We start from the raw sequence: 16,656 nt of genomic DNA, 5'->3' as shown, positions 1-16,656 counted from the left end.
GAAAAATGAGCATAGAAGAGTCATTTTTTGCCAGAGATGAGTCACCTTTACAGACTACAGTGGGCGGGTGACTTCAGACACGTCCATCTTCAGCTCTATAGGACCTAGAAACATTCTGCTGGTGTAAGATCCTCCTCTTTGTGATTCCGAGATCTCTAGAACCAGAGGAGATGGAGGCAGTCAAAGACAAAAGGCGGAAAGATCAGATTCCTGCCTTACATTCTATAGCACCTTGGCATCATATTTAAAGATAAGAATCTCTTCTTTCAGATTGCATCAGACTAGAGAGTTACAGAACCAGAGGTGCAGTTAAAGACATAGCTGTAATGATCCGATTCCTGCTTTTTCTCCCCATTACATCATGTTCTGTAGCAGAACCCGCTGCCTGATGTGATCTGAAAGATGATGTGAAACTCCAATCTTTAATATGATTCCAAATCACAAGACTGAACTACAGAGACCAGAGAGATACAGAGAGATAACAATACTCCCCCCACAGCTTTTATGTGCGATTCATCTGAGGTAAAAAAATGACTCATCTCCTCTGCATATGTCTTTGGCAGTGATCATGTAATGGCATCTTTAGATAAGATAACCAAGGCATCGCATCACATGTTATAGGGCACGGGGCTGTCTAAGTAGGAAGCCATTCAGAAACAGCGCCACACATGGGTGTCATCCGGCACTACAGCCCCACAGATTTAAACATGGCTAAGCTGCAATACCACACGCATCCTAAAGAAAAGTGTGGTGCTGTTTCTGCTTTGAATGGTCCGATTGGTGGGGGGATGGGATCAAGTTCCACTACTGTCCTCGAAGTCCTTCTCACTATATGACAGCTTAAGGGGAGACTCATGATCCCTCCATTTATCGGGGGTCTTCTCAATCAGACATTTATGGATAAGTAGATTTCTATCATGATAAATAGGCCTGGCTCTGTCATCTACTATCAGAGTCGCCTAGACGCACGTGTTAAATTATTGAATCGCGTGGTGAAGCGTCCGTGCGGCTCCTCCATACTTCCCCCGGCCTCGGAGCAGTAATCCGAGTGCAACGCTGCAAAAGTTAATTGGAGCCGGAATAGTTTTGCCAATGAATCACATTAATCCCGTATTTAAAACCAGCGAATAAAACTTTTACGAGCGCGGCTGCACTTAACTCCTTCACTCCCGGGCAGAAGCTCTTATAGAAAACTCACAGCAGCGGATGGAGATTTTATTTTTGCAGGCGGCGATGCTCTATGGGAAAATAGGATGCTAATTCCAGGAAAACCAGACGCATCCATCTGCGGACCGCAGCGCTTTAGTGTGATGACCTCGTAAGTCTCCGTTCACCGACGAGTCTTTTCAATGTGGAACAGCGTCGCCTCCCCCAAAACACTTCCTCCTCCAGTGACCCTGCACTGCACTGATGAGGAACAAATGAGGAGAAAGAGAAAGAATCTGCATAGATAACTTAGCGCGCCGTCACACCATAGCGTTATCATTCCGTCTTGAAAGAGTCAAAACGCACAAGGGCGGGCCGCAGACGATTTCACATTTCGCAATCAGCACCCGTTGTCTTGCGTTCAATCAAATATGCCCGGGCAGTGCTCCTTCTGGTCCTCCTTGCACAAAGGTGGAGGTAGTGGTCCTGCTGCTGGGTTGTTGCCCTCCTACGGCCGCTCCATGTCTCCTGGTGCACTGGCCTGTCTTGTCAGCCCCCTCCACCTTCTGGACACTTTGCTGAGCGACACAGCAAACCTTCCTGCCACGGCTCACATTGATGCACCATCCTGGATGAGCGGCACTACCTGAGCCACTTGTGTGGGTTGTAGAGTCAGTCTCGTGCTACCACAAGTGTGAAAGCACCAACATTCAAAACATCAGCCACAAAGCATTGGTACGGAGAAGTGGTCTGTGGTCCCCACCTGCAGAACCACTCCATTATTGAGTGCATCTTTCTAATTGCCAGTGAAATTGATTGTCAATCAGTGCGGCTTCCTAAGTGCACAGTTTTATTTCAGAGAAGTTTGATTTACTCCGAGTTATATTGTGTTTAAGTGTTCCCTTTATTGTTTTGAGCAGTGTATAAAAAATATATATTTCCCATGGGAAAAATCTGCAGAGGCGAGTCACATTTTACCACAGATGAACCAAGTTTAGAGAAATAAGAACATCATCTTTCAGATAGCATCAGACCTGTGATCCTGCGAGTTACAAAAACAGATATACAGGTAAAAAAGTATTTTCTGCATCCTCTTGACTCATCTCAGGCAAATATGACTCTTTACTTCTTTCCACACGACTTTGGAGGAGATATTTTCATAGGTACACGGGTGAGAAAAAAAAAAGGAATTCAAGAACAGACATTTCGCCCCCTACCTGAGGGGCTAGTAGTTTAAAGAGGTAAAATCTGGTGACACATGCAACCAAATCCAGAGAAAATCTGTGGTGAATCTGCATCATAAATCTCCCTCAGGACTGATAGGTGTGATGACGGCTGTGGATTCTCTACCCTTACAAGTTACCGGGGTCCATATCACATGGGTGATGTCTGTAGGGCGACACTTTCCAGGTACAGGTGCAGTGCACAGCACAGATCCATGGATAAAGCACCAGGACCTGGTGACGTGATGTCAGGATCCGGGGCGCCGCGCTGGGAGTCACGTGGAGCCGCTCTGCAGGTTCCTAAGCAACAAGTGGAGGGATGACCCCCGCTCCAAAGGATTACAGCAATCATCCGGGACAATAGTGCGGCAGACAATGGCAGCGCCCTGACACCAAGGAAAAAACACACAAAACCTCTGCTACACACTGTGTTTACACTGCACATACACCCTGCAGCGCTGCACCTGCCATAAAGGGGTTAACTGTATATACTGGAAACCAGTGCAACAAGTACAACAAACCACTGACTATACTGGGGAAATCATTACGTAGCCATATAGCCATTGACACAGCTCCCTACATTCTGTATCTGCTTTACTGCCCACCCATCCTTAAAGGGGCTGTCCATGTAATGTGCATAATGTGTGTGCAGGGAAGGTTATTGAGTAATTTACCAGTATACAAAAAACAAAAGGTAAAGTTACCATCCCCTTTAGGGCAGGATATTTGAGGCCCCCACGTAAATGCAAATCCTCAGATTTGTCTGTCACTTTACTTGTCACGTCCGGGGTTTCTAGTCTCTAGAGGAGACGGACGATGGCAGAGGATGATCTGGATGATGCAGCGCACAAGTCTATGGAGAACAGATGCCCCATGGTACAGGTAGGTGGGCAGGGGTATGGCAGGATCAGGGCTTGTTACTGCACAATTCTCTTTTGCGGCTGATTGGGGCACCACCAGCCTGAATAGCCAGCGCCAGCTGTGATCAATACCCTCAATAATACACAGTGACATCACTGCTGAGCACAGCATACCCGCATGCAAATGAGGAGAGAACTGTATGTACATCCATCATCCATATACTGTACATCCATCATCCACACATTGTACATACAGGCCTCGCCTGTGTATAAGAGATGGACGTGGAGCTTACAATTAGCATAGGCTTTGTGATCCCCCTCCAGATGCATAAAAATTAATCGAATCTCTGCTGATGTAAGCAAAATGCCTCAAACAGCACAAAACAGTGTGGAAGAAATGCTAAAAATATAAAATATGCTTATTTTTGATACCCTTTCGGAGAGGAGGATAAGATGCAGGAAGCTGCAGAGCTCTGGGGCATATAGGTTTATTCAACTTGCAAACAGGACTCTTAGGAGTAAGGCTGCATTCACACTGCCGCAAGGGGGGCATATATACGGCCGATATACGTCCCCCATAGACGGCAAAGGGCGTGGTACGGTGCAGCACACGTGCTACGGGACAGCGGGCAACGGTCGTGTGAATCCAGCCTAAGGCTACATTCACATATATGTATGGGGGACGTATATACGGCCGATATACGCCCCCCATACACTTCTATGGGATCACGGCACCGTACCGCTCCGTAACCCATAGAAAGATAGGATATGTCCTATCTCTTACCATTTTACGGCGCCGTGTGCCATATGTTCCTATGGAGAGGGGCGGGGGTGAGCAACGCTCACCACCCCCTCCTCTCGCCGCGCGCTGCCGTGTGCCCGCCGTGCTACGGTACGGCGGGCAACAGCAGTGTGCACGTAGCCTAATAGTGAGAGTACCGATTACCCCACCTACACAGAGTGATGGACAGCGAGAGTCCTGATTATCCTGCCCACACACAGTCCTAATATAAGCGGCACCTACGCGTGCAATAAATCACCCACTTATATACATAATGGGGCAAATTCCTAATCCTGAATAAAAGACAGAATAAACAAATCTGTAATACAGCAGTGACTGATGCTGGGTGATAAACCTGGTGCTTAATGGTTAATAAATCCCCCCGATCTGCAGCCAAACACTGTTTTCTGAAAACTTTACACAAGTATCGTCCTGTATTACCAAAAATGAATATATATATATATATATTCTCAACATCTGTCAGCTCTGCAGGTCCATCACATGTGCAGGAAGCCGGGGGCAGGATCCTCTTCCGGATTGTCTTCCATCAGGACTGATGATGAACATTTCCCGAGTAACGTCCAGGTGACGCCTAACCTCCTGCTCAGGCACAACCCTGTAATAACCATATAATCTCCTCACCCCACTGCCATATACAGAATGACCGTGCAGGCGTTTGCCCCATCCTTTTGCATATGTCGGGCACCAAGCAGGGGCTCTTGTTATGGTGCACTGGGGCCCTCTATGTTATCCATGTATTACGATACGCACGTGCGGTGGTCTTCTAGATCCCTATGGTCTCACTGCATCTGTGAGGGTATGAACGTGTGTAGTATATAACATTGCAATGTGCCGGGCACACGAGTCGGTACCTAGCAGTGAGACCCTCATTATTCCCGCCACTCATGTGTTACAAGGCAGGAAGCGCAGAGAGCCGGAGCATGAAATTGCAGCGAGCGTCTCACATGATCGGGGGTCTGATCACCACTCTTGTTCCAGGAAACTACAGCAAATGAGCAGAGCGGCCGCCGCTTGTCTTATAGCCGGTGACTAATGGAAGGGTCTACCCACGACAATGCTGTGACTAATAGGTCCACAATGGAGGGAGAGTGGAAGAGAAGAAGGAAAACCATGCTCTCCAAATAGTAGCTGTACATGGAGGACTACAAGCCACGGAGGCAGGAGACCACCGAATAACGTGGCTGCTTGGAACAAGACACTTAAAGGGAGTCTACCGCCTCTTCCAAGAAATATAATTTGGTGTCATTATGTAATATAAATGGTATAGATAGGCTCAATGATTTCCAATATACATTTGTTTCTGCTCATTGTGCCATTTCCAAGTTACCCCCAGTTTAATCTGTATGCTAATGAGGCAGTTGGTGAGCCCAGAGCCATGTCCTCAGGACTGGATATTCTGACTTTAGTCCCTTCCCTCTTCACCCAAGAAAAGGACAAGCCTCCTGCTCATCTGACAGCCAGTGATGGGACAGGAAGGAAGAGCAGTGCTCCAGGTACCGAGGACACACTCAGGAGCACCAACTGGGAATTTCTCCAAAAAAAACCCAAAAAACTATTGCATGCTTGGAGGAGGTCGTAGATGCCTTCTAAACCAAAGGTCTTGTAAAACCCCTGGCTCCCTCAGCATTTCCCCCCTCCTGATATAATCTCACACAGTGGGAGAAGAAGGCGCACCAGCTGCAGCATGGAGAGGCTCTGGTAATGCCCCAAAATTCCTTGGGGAACATTAACATAATTTTAAAAGTTAATTTAAGAAGAAAGGAGGCCATGGATAACAAATATAAGCAGATTCCCACAGTCCTGGTGCCTGGAGCCATGAGTAATGTCCCTGGTTTATTATGTTGGATTTCCTTGAAGTTACTTTTTGGGTCCCTTCCTATTGATGTGACATCCTATTCCCTGGAGCTTTAATAAGCAGAGCAGGATAGCCGGATCAGGGCTAAACCTTGTGCTCTGTGACCTGAATCATACAGACAAAGGACGCTGCGGGTATCGCCGTGCACTGTCCCCTGACCCCATAGAAGTGCAGCCCCCATTGTGTAAGGTCATTGCATTGAATGGGCCGCTCACTGTGCGATAGTTTCACTGTCCGCAGCCATAAAACAAGGGAGATCCTGAGTGTTTGAGTGTTTGTATTCATCATCAGGAAGGGGCAGTAAATCTGGATGGTGGGGGGGGGGGGGGGGGGGCATTTGCATATGAAGATGCTGGAAGTTTCCTCTACAAGTCGTCCAGATTCTTGGCAGGGACCATCAAAGCCGGGATGTGCAGATACCAGTCTCCAGACGTTTTTACGGGTTGCAGATAAGAAGCGTGAGCTGTGGTGTGTCAGCACATAACACTGAAAATCAACAGATGCCCCAGCGCTGGGAGATAAGCCCCACACCGGGAGGACAAAGGGCGCCGAGCGCAGCCTCCACAGAAACCATTACACAATACAAGCACATAGCAAACAGCACTCCATATACAGGAACAACGCCCACCTGTGCAACCAACAAGAACCATGCCTAAAAAGTACATTATACTACTACCCCCCTCATGTAGGGGGTGAAATGTGCTTTCCAGAATTCCCTCTTATGTGAAATCTTACCCATGCGAAAATGAACAAAGAAGAGTCAGCTTTAGCCTGAGACGAGTCAAGTTTAGAGGCTTCAGGGATATAATAAATTCAGATGCCTCTTTGCTGCTATCTGATCCAGAAATGTGCTGCGAGTGGTGCCATTTTAAAGATAAGAACCTCATGTCTCAGATCACATCCAGTTTATGGTTCTGTGAGATAGAAAGTTAAAGAAATAAAGAAACACTAACCGGCTCTTTACCTGCAGGTCACATTTGCAGCCATTTCTTTACCTGCACGCATCTCAGATTCTGTAGATCACAGAACTGTAAGACTGAGGCAATCCAAAAGATTAGATTCTTATCTTTAAAATAACACCAAAAGCAGGCTCTACAGAAACAAAGATTTGGGCATTTGAAATGACACTCCTCCCGTCTCCAAATTTGACTCATTTAATGTAAAACATGTCTCTTCTCTGCTTAAATTTTTACATGTAGAAGGGATTCTTGTTTTAGTAAACAGGTGAGATTTCACATAAGAGGGAATTGTAGAATATATTGGAATTTTGGTATACATGTCATTCCCTACCTGAGGGGGTTGGCAGTTTAATGGGGGGGGGGGGGGTAAAACCTTGTGACAATATCCCTTTAAATACGCTGGAGCCTCCAATAAACCTCCATTCACACCCACCCATACAAATTCAGGCTTGGACCAAAAGAGGCGGCTATAAGGCACATAAATCTGACGCCTATGGACAACTTAAGTGTCCGTTTTATTGAAGAGCCATCATAGTGATAAATCTTACACACCGTCCTTTCACATCATTGGGTTTCTTTATGGCAGGACTGGTCCTCCATGGTGAGAGGTTTTCTTTGTAGCTGCTCTCACTATGGACAAGAGATAAGAGTATCAGACTACAGAGACGCAGCCCCAGCACATCCGCAGTGGCCATATAAGAAACCCTGAACCCTACCGTGATGCTCTATGGTGTATATGGAGGGTTTCAAGAAGAGGACCCTGGATCTTCAAGGTCTAGGATACAATGTATACATTGTAGCCATTTAGAAAATCTGCCCCGCAACATTGTTTTCTATACACAAACCCAATTCAGCATACGGAGCCGAAGCCGCCTATAACCCGCAGACACATAAACAAGGTGTAAGAAAACCGGTTTCCAGCCGCACAGGACGTATTCCTGCTGTACATGACTTGTGTGTCCCGACCATCGCCCGCAGCAACACCACTGCGTGACGAAAACTTCTCTCATATTACAGGCATCAGCGCCAGGCACCAGCAGGTATGTATGTATCTAGTTCCCCTTTAAGCGGCTCTCTACTATTACGGAAATAATAGAGTATAGAATACGCTCTACTATTATGGAAAAACATATTTACTGCCAATACATATTGGACCAAGACTATAAATAATATCAGGTATTATCGGACTACTCATTACATGGCCAAACATTAGCAGGTGACTATGCTGTAAGCCTCACTGAGTCAGCTGAGGTCGATGAGTGACCAGTGACCCACCTACAAGTCTCACAAACCGACTCAGACCCGTATAGTATACACACTATAATTCTTTTCTTATCCCTGCCTCAATCAAAACCAGAAAATAATGCAGATTTTGACTTTTATAGTGAAAACTCCTAGTGGGAGACACAGCCTGCAACCTATAGCTCAACTGGAAGGATAGTTGCCAGAAGAACCAACTAAGAGTCACATAGTATAGTCCAATTCATTCTTTTCTTATCCCTGCTCCCAATAAAAACCTAAAAATAATGCAGATTCCAGATTTTATTGTGCAAACTCTTAGACTGTAAGCTCTTGTGTCCCCCCCTCATCCTCATAGACTGTAAGCTCTTGTGTCACCCCCCTCATCCTCATAGACTGTAAGCTCTTGTGTCACCCCTTATCCTCATAGACTGTAAGCTCTTGTGTCCCCCCCTCATCCTCATAGACTGTAAGCTCTTGTGTCCCCCCCTCATCCTCATAGACTGTAAGCTCTTGTGTCCCCCCCTCATCCTCATAGACTGTAAGCTCTTGTGTCCCCCCCTCATCCTCATAGACTGTAAGCTCTTGTGTCCCCCCCTCATCCTCATAGACTGTAAGCTCTTGTGTCCCCCCCTCATCCTCATAGACTGTAAGCTCTTGTGTCACCCCCTCATCCTCATAGACTGTAAGCTCTTGTGTCAACCCCTCATCCTCATAGACTGTAAGCTCTTGTGTCCCCCCCTCATCCTCATAGACTGTAAGCTCTTGTGTCCCCCCCTCATCCTCATAGACTGTAAGCTCTTGTGTCCCCCCCTCATCCTCATAGACTGTAAGCTCTTGTGTCCCCCCCTCATCCTCATAGACTGTAAGCTCTTGTGTCCCCCCCTCATCCTCATAGACTGTAAGCTCTTGTGTCCCCCCCTCATCCTCATAGACTGTAAGCTCTTGTGTCACCCCCTCATCCTCATAGACTGTAAGCTCTTGTGTCACCTCCTCATCCTCATAGACTGTAAGCTCTTGTGTCACCTCCTCATCCTCATAGACTGTAAGCTCTTGTGTCACCTCCTCATCCTCATAGACTGTAAGCTCTTGTGTCACCTCCTCATCCTCATAGACTGTAAGCTCTTGTGTCACCTCCTCATCCTCATAGACTGTAAGCTCTTGTGTCACCTCCTCATCCTCATAGACTGTAAGCTCTTGTGTCACCCCCTCATCCTCATAGACTGTAAGCTCTTGTGTCACCCCCTCATCCTCATAGACTGTAAGCTCTTGTGTCACCCCCTCATCCTCATAGACTGTAAGCTCTTGTGTCACCCCCTCATCCTCATAGACTGTAAGCTCTTGTGTCACCCCCTCATCCTCATAGACTGTAAGCTCTTGTGTCACCCCCTCATCCTCATAGACTGTAAGCTCTTGTGTCACCCCCTCATCCTCATAGACTGTAAGCTCTTGTGTCACCTCCTCATCCTCATAGACTGTAAGCTCTTGTGTCACCTCCTCATCCTCATAGACTGTAAGCTCTTGTGTCACCTCCTCATCCTCATAGACTGTAAGCTCTTGTGTCACCTCCTCATCCTCATAGACTGTAAGCTCTTGTGTCACCTCCTCATCCTCATAGACTGTAAGCTCTTGTGTCACCCCCTCATCCTCATAGACTGTAAGCTCTTGTGTCACCCCCTCATCCTCATAGACTGTAAGCTCTTGTGTCACCCCCTCATCCTCATAGACTGTAAGCTCTTGTGTCACCCCCTCATCCTCATAGACTGTAAGCTCTTGTGTCACCCCCTCATCCTCATAGACTGTAAGCTCTTGTGTCACCCCCTCATCCTCATAGACTGTAAGCTCTATAAAGCGCTACAGAATGTGATGGTGCTATATAAATAAAGATTATTATTATTAGTGTGAGGTGCTGCCTGAGGCCTATAGCTCAACTGGACAGACCATAGCCCCTTCAAAATATACTTGCAGGAATAAATAAAACATGCAGTTTCCCTCAGCCCCGGCTGGGAGTTGTAGTCTTCCAGCAGCTGGAGCTCTTCATGCTGCAGATAAGACTGGAGGTGGACGGTAAAACACGAGGTGTACGTGATCCTACTAATGACAGATCACACATCAGTGAGGAGGAGGGAGGGGGTGCTCTGCAGAACTGTGATAAACCCCGAGAAACATTGCCAGGAATAATTAGATGTGTACGAGGAAGAGAAGGGTAAACACCGGCGCCCGAGCTGGATAACACATCACCGTGCCAACTAGGAGGATCCTAAATATACTCACAGATCACCCACGTATACACAGCACCAGGGCGAGAGGCGACACAGCCAGACTCATCGTACGACCCCGCTCAGCATCTCCTTACATGATTCTTCCCTCATTATCAGCCAGCTTCCACAATGGACTACCCAGCTTTCCTGGAACCCTGAAAGGAATGCCTTACAGCTGCTATATACATAGAACCATGCAGAAGCCAAGTGACAATTGAGGTATAAGATGTTGTCATTCTACCCGGTAGGAAACCTAAGAACTAATTAGACCCTTCATATAAGGGGTTTTCTGGGAGGGGGGGGGGAGGGGTCTGATTCCTGGCACCAGTAGGGTCTGCGGCTCTGCAGTTCATTGTTACCTGGACATCATCCTATTGGATGAAAAGTTCAATACTGGGGATCACTTGTAACACCCATACGAGTTGCTGTTGCACAAGTAGTGTTAGGATAAAAAGTTCCAAGGAGCCACATCTTGTGCTGCAAAATTACAACCCACTACTAGGGGAAACCGAATTTTCTGTGGCTCCATAATCCGAGAGGCATCGATACAAGGTCAAGGCCACAAGACATGATACAGATTGATGGAATATGAACCAGACAGTGACTAAAATCTCCAAAATCAGCGAATGCTCCAGTGCACAATACAGAAGTGTCTGATCGCTTGGCACTATACGGCGACATAGTATCTTATGAGTCTGAACACTTAGACCATTAAAGAAGAACACGGATGCATTCTTCCGAAAACAGTGTCAAGTGTTTCCATAGACTGGGGGAGGTATTGCAGCCGAACCACATTCACTTCAATAAAACTGAACTATTATTCTTATTATTGCTTCATATGACCATGTTATTACTCGGAAATGTCCCCCTTTGATCTGTCCAGAGCTGCGGAACACAATGGCGCAATATAAATTATAAAATATATAAATTTAAATGAAATATATTAATTTAACCCTTTGAGAGCACACGTCTATTATAGCACGATTGCAAATAGCGCATCACAATACGCAGACCGCACTTGTCCTGGATACACGGACATTTTCCTCGGACCTATTACTCCACATTTCCTCTTTTTACACAACTCAATACATTTTTCCATCGTATACATCACAACTAAGCGCCTGGGCGACATCTATGGACCCCCACAATTCTATACGAGACAGGAGGCTGCCGATCCCCATCTCAGGTCACCGCTCCCCCTATGTCGCCTCGCTATACTGTAGTGTCAACGTTGTCCCAAATAGATAAATAATTGATACTTTTTGACACACGATGAATGTTTTATAAGAGGAAATAGGAAGCAGCAGCAGATACCAGCAACTCCCCCTCCCCTCACCCTCAGCTCATGTTAAGACCCCTCTTATTTATTGTTTAATAGGATCAGGTCTCCATCCCCATCCCCCAGGGTAACCCCCCACCACTGGGAAGAAGATGGGAAGAAGATAGAGGAGAAGAAAGCACATGGACACTGGAGGAGGAGGAGGAGGGGGCTGGTAACTTTCAGATCCAAAAACAAATAGGACCAGGAGTCAGAGGAGTCCGTTATCAGAGACCCTCATCTATGAGGAGGGCTATTCACTTCATCTCTGGAGGGGGAAGGGTCCCAACAGTGAGACCCCCAGTCAGTCAATCAGAATCTTACCAACTTCCCACAAGATAAGGGAATAGTGAAAAAAAAAAATCTTTATATGACCCAATAGAGACACAAAACTGCTACTCCCCCTCCCTCCCCCCCTTAGGACCCTCTTATTAGGAAGAGGACTACACAAACAGCTATAGATCTGGTGAGCTCAGAAAATCTATGGGAACCACCTACAACTCCTGTTGGGAACAGCAGACCCCACTCAGGACCCTCTGATTAGTAAGGAGGGTCAGCACTCCCCAATCCTGTGGGGAATACAAGATCCCCACTCTGGACCCTCTGATTAGAAAGGAGAACCACCACATTAACGCCTCATACTGCAATGGGCTCAGCACACCCCGGATTCACCTCTCACTTCTGTAGGGTACACACCCCACAAAACCCAGAAGACATCCCCCTACTTGGATCATCATATCACACTGACCTCTAAATTGTGATTCTACAAGTGCTACAAGACTACAACTCCCAGTAGGGGGCTAACAGCGCATGATGGGCATTGTAGTTTTGCAACAGATACTACAATACTACAAATTTGTTATTACCTCCCCCATAAATATTGGATCTGAAATTCAGGGTCCTGGAAGACCAAACCTTTCATATAATAAAGGAACAACCTAAAAACCTCCCAAAAATTGTCCCTTTCCCATACTAGAGACCCCAAGGGAACAACAATGACCCCAATCACCAAAACTTTGCCCAACATCAAACTTCTGTCCCTCCATATACATCACTGCGATCCATAAGAAGTGACAGGGGACCCCAAAACGAGGAAGTTTTACCAATTTTTAACATTTTGGGAAAATTTGAAAAATGTGGATATTTTTCCGCAGCTTTGAGCCACTTATGGGACAGATGTGGCCGCGGCTGGAGGTGCCGGGACATGTAAAGAAAACTGGGAGACACTTATAATGGGACACAGCCGAGGATATCGAACTGATCGCTAACGGTTTATAGGGCAGGTAGGTGTCGGCGGGTACTTACCGTAACAGCTCAGGCTGATGAACAAAAGCCGTACAAGTGCGGAGTCCAGCGGCGCCATCCCGCAGCCTCCTGTAACGGTAATATCCACACGCTGCGGTTCTGCTATATCCGAGGTGCGGGGCTCCGGTCCGCTCCGTGCAGCGCTCTCCCTCCGCTCACTACTAGCTGCCTCCCGGCTCTGCCCAGCCAGCAGCAGGTGAACGCTGACGTCACTTCCGGCCGGACACTCCCTGCTCCCCCCGTAGTCCTGGGTGATGACTGACAGGAGATAGGGCAGCACCTGTCACATGACCCCTGTGTACACTACACCTGTCCTGCTGAACTACAACTCCCAGCCTGCCCACTACCTGCCCGAGATAAAGCACGGCAATTCACCTCATTCAGAGGCGGCAGCCGCAAACTATATGGAATCAGATGCTGGTGCAACAGGTGCTCTGCCCCAGGCTGTAACGGCTGAGACACATAGAGGCGCTTTATGACTGGCAGGGAACTCTGGGAGTTGTAGTTCGTGAATGATTCCAGGGTCAACTCTCCCATAGCTATTAAATCTGATTATTACTTATTATTCCTCATCAGAACAAATAAAAAGAGGTTGGAATTAAACCAGACATGATGAAATAATGTGGAGAGACTGAAAACAAAAACTGTTACGTGCAACAGCCAATCATAGAGCAGCTTTTATCCATTATAGAGTGTTTACAAATTGGATTCTGTACTGTGATTGGATAAATTTTTCTAACTCATACGCTGCCTTAGGCCACGTTCACATGTGAAGCGTTTGCTCTGCGTTTCCAAACGCAACGCACAGACTTCTACTACTATCACTTATCAAAGTAAAATTGTGTCTGCATCACGTTTGGTAAATGCAATCCAAACGCAAAGCTACTTCAGTAGGTTTCTGCAGGAGAAGTTCATGCATTGCGTTTTTCACAACGAAAGCAAAATCCTATGTGGGTTCCCATTTGTTTTTGTAGCTTTTGTGCATTATGCTAAACATATGGACTCCCAGGAACATATATGTACGTGTCCATAAGCCAAAATGGGTTCAGTGGAAAATCACTGATGTGAAAAAACCGCTAATATGAAACCACTCTTACTCTATTGGACGGCTAAAATGGTGATATTTGGCAATCAATGTCCCACAGGTGGATTGAGCAGAGGTCACCTGTAAATATGAATTCTCCTCATTAGTGGGGTTCCCAATGACAGGGTAGATGTTGTACTTTTCAAGTCTGTTCATAAAGCGATTAAAGGAAAAAAATCTCAGCAGTAGCTGAAAGTCTTTGAACTGTCCTGCCCCTGGAGCTGTGATTTACGGCTTTCGTACCAGTTGTCACAAACTTGTCATTACAGATGAATTTTTAAACCCGGAACAAAAAAATGAGAGGAAACAAAGCCAAAAGCAGTTACAGGTGTTTAAAAAGTCCTGATATTACCTATACAAATTTTGGGTACTATTTTATCTTTTTAGATGCCTCTCATTACTGCTCCCAAAGTTGAGTAAAGAGTTATCCGCTCCCCATGTAGTACAGTGGTGTTATTAGGCAGACTTCCTAACTTTTGTTGTGGACAAGGAGGGACAAAGGTTGCAGTGTACGCCATGGAGATTTTTTGGTTTACAAGCCCCACCCTTGCCCTGTCCCTCACCCCACCCAGTCAGTTGTGCCCATCAAGTATAACAATGCCCCCTTACTGGACCCACACAATATAATGGCCCCTATCATGTATAAGGTGCTACTGTGAACCTCACACTGTATGATTTTTTCGGTCCCCCTAATTAAAATGCCCTCTTTTCACTAGCCCCTTCCTTATAATGACTCATTTTCGCCAGCCCCTTCCTTATAATGCCCCCTTTTCTCCAGCCCATTCCTTAAAGTGCCCCATTTTCACTAGCCCCTTCATTATAATAACCTATTTTCTCTAGCCCCTTTGTTATAGTGCCCCCTCTTCTCTAGCGCCCTCGTTATAATGCCCCCTTTTCTCTAGCCCCCTTCTTATAATGCCCCATTTTCTCTAGATCCTTCCTTATAATGCCCTTTTTTCTCTAGCCCCTTCAATATAGTGCCCCTTTGCTCAAGCCCCCTTCTTATAATACCCCCTTTTCTCTAGCCTCTTACTTATAATGCCCCTTTTTTTCTAGCCCCTTCCTTATACTATCCCCTTTTCTCTACCGCTTCTTATAGTGCCCCTTTTTCGTCTAGCCCCTTCGTTATATTGCTCCATTTTCTCTAGCCCCTTCTTATAATGCCCCCTATTCTCTAGCCCCTTCTTATAATGCCCCCTATTCTCTAGCCCCTTCTTATAATGCCCCCTTTTCTCTAGTCCCTTCCTTTTAATACCCCTTTTTCTCTAGGCCTTCTTATTGTGCCCTTTTTTCTCTAGCCCCTTCATTATAGTGTTCCATTTTCTCTAGCTCCTTCGTTATAGTGCCCCCTTTTCTCAAGCCCCCTTCTTATAATGCCCCCTTTTCTCTAGACTCTTACTTATAATGCCCATTTTCTCTAGCTCCTTCCTTATAATGCTCCTTTTTCTCTAGCCCATTTGTTATAATGCCCCATTTTCTCTTGCCCATTTGTTATAATGCCCCATTTTCTCTTGCCCATTTGTTATAATGCCCCTTTTTCTCTAGCCCCTTCGTTATAGTGCCCCATTTTTCACTAATCGCTATTTTAAATGCCCCATTTCCTCTATAATGGCCCCCTATTTGTAGCCCCCGTTATCCAGGACAATTCCATTCAATCTAGGATGGCCGAGGGAAGAGCGGGTAGGCATTTAGGGCTACATTCATTTCTTTGCAGCTCAGTTGCAATACCAGCACACACCACAGTCAGGTGTGGCGCTGTTTACATAAGAAAGACGTCAAGTTGTGCAAATCCTGGACAACCCCTTTAAATATTCGTAATCTGGACCAATACCCCAGGGGTAAAGAGCCAAAGTAGGTTATACTATCTTAGACTAAGGTTGCTGCTTTATTAGAATATATCATGTCTAGATTTATGGACTAAGCCTCTGCTAATTGATGACGCTCCAGCTTCCCATCAGTCACCATTGCCACCCGCCCCGGTCACAGTGTGGGTGTATTGAGATATCACACAACGGCAGCGATTTGTTAGGGATGTTTACTGATACACTCGCTGTTATAATCGCTATTTCTATAGCCTCAGGCTTTTCTGTTCTACTTATTACTTTGTACTATAATTTATGCAGCAAGGAACAAGCAATGCGCCTTACACCATGTAATTACACTTCTCTGCACATCGAGGTTAATCCATTTATGTGCCTCGACGGCAAAGACAGAATCGAGCTGTTTCTATATTTACGCTTAAAAAATTACATATACATTCTGCATAGATTACCAGATCAAATGACCACTTCTAGTGCATCAAGGTGCTAAATGGGCTTTAAAGTGGTTATCCAAAAACTAGGAAATACAAGGCTGCTGTATTCTAAAAACAACACCCCCCTTGTTAATAGGTTGTGTCTGGTATTGCAGCTCAACTCCATTGAAGTGACGGTTGACTAGGTGCTGCACACACCCTACACCCAGCTGTAGTAGCATTTCAGGAGGAGAGCACCCAATAATAATTCCTTTATTTATATAGCGCACACAGATTAAGCAGCGCTGCGCAGATCCAAGTTATAATAATCCTGGACAAACCACTTGACACAAGAAATAATTATCGAAACT

The 16,656-nt window shown here is 46.1% G+C and overlaps 1 protein-coding gene across 2 annotated transcripts in view; it reads right to left on the bottom strand.

The window, feature by feature from the left end:
* Nucleotides 1-13,233, bottom strand: part of CXADR (CXADR Ig-like cell adhesion molecule) — a 32,019-nt gene extending 18,786 nt beyond the window's left edge. The window contains exon 1 of one of the 2 annotated variants that reach the window (XM_072138577.1): nucleotides 12,969-13,233. In XM_072138577.1, coding sequence (XP_071994678.1) covers nucleotides 12,969-13,026 — 58 coding nt within the window. In that variant the 5' untranslated portion in view covers nucleotides 13,027-13,233. The remainder of the gene's footprint in view (nucleotides 1-12,968) is intronic. The other variant, XM_072138578.1, reaches the window with a different exon arrangement.
* Nucleotides 13,234-16,656: the final 3,423 nt, after the last annotated feature.

This window comes from Engystomops pustulosus, chromosome 2 (genome assembly GCF_040894005.1).
Source record: "Engystomops pustulosus chromosome 2, aEngPut4.maternal, whole genome shotgun sequence".
In the NCBI taxonomy this organism is placed as follows: domain Eukaryota; kingdom Metazoa; phylum Chordata; class Amphibia; order Anura; family Leptodactylidae; genus Engystomops; species Engystomops pustulosus.
The sequence above is the reverse complement of the archived record's forward strand: the minus strand, read 5'-3'. Positions and strand labels throughout refer to the sequence as shown.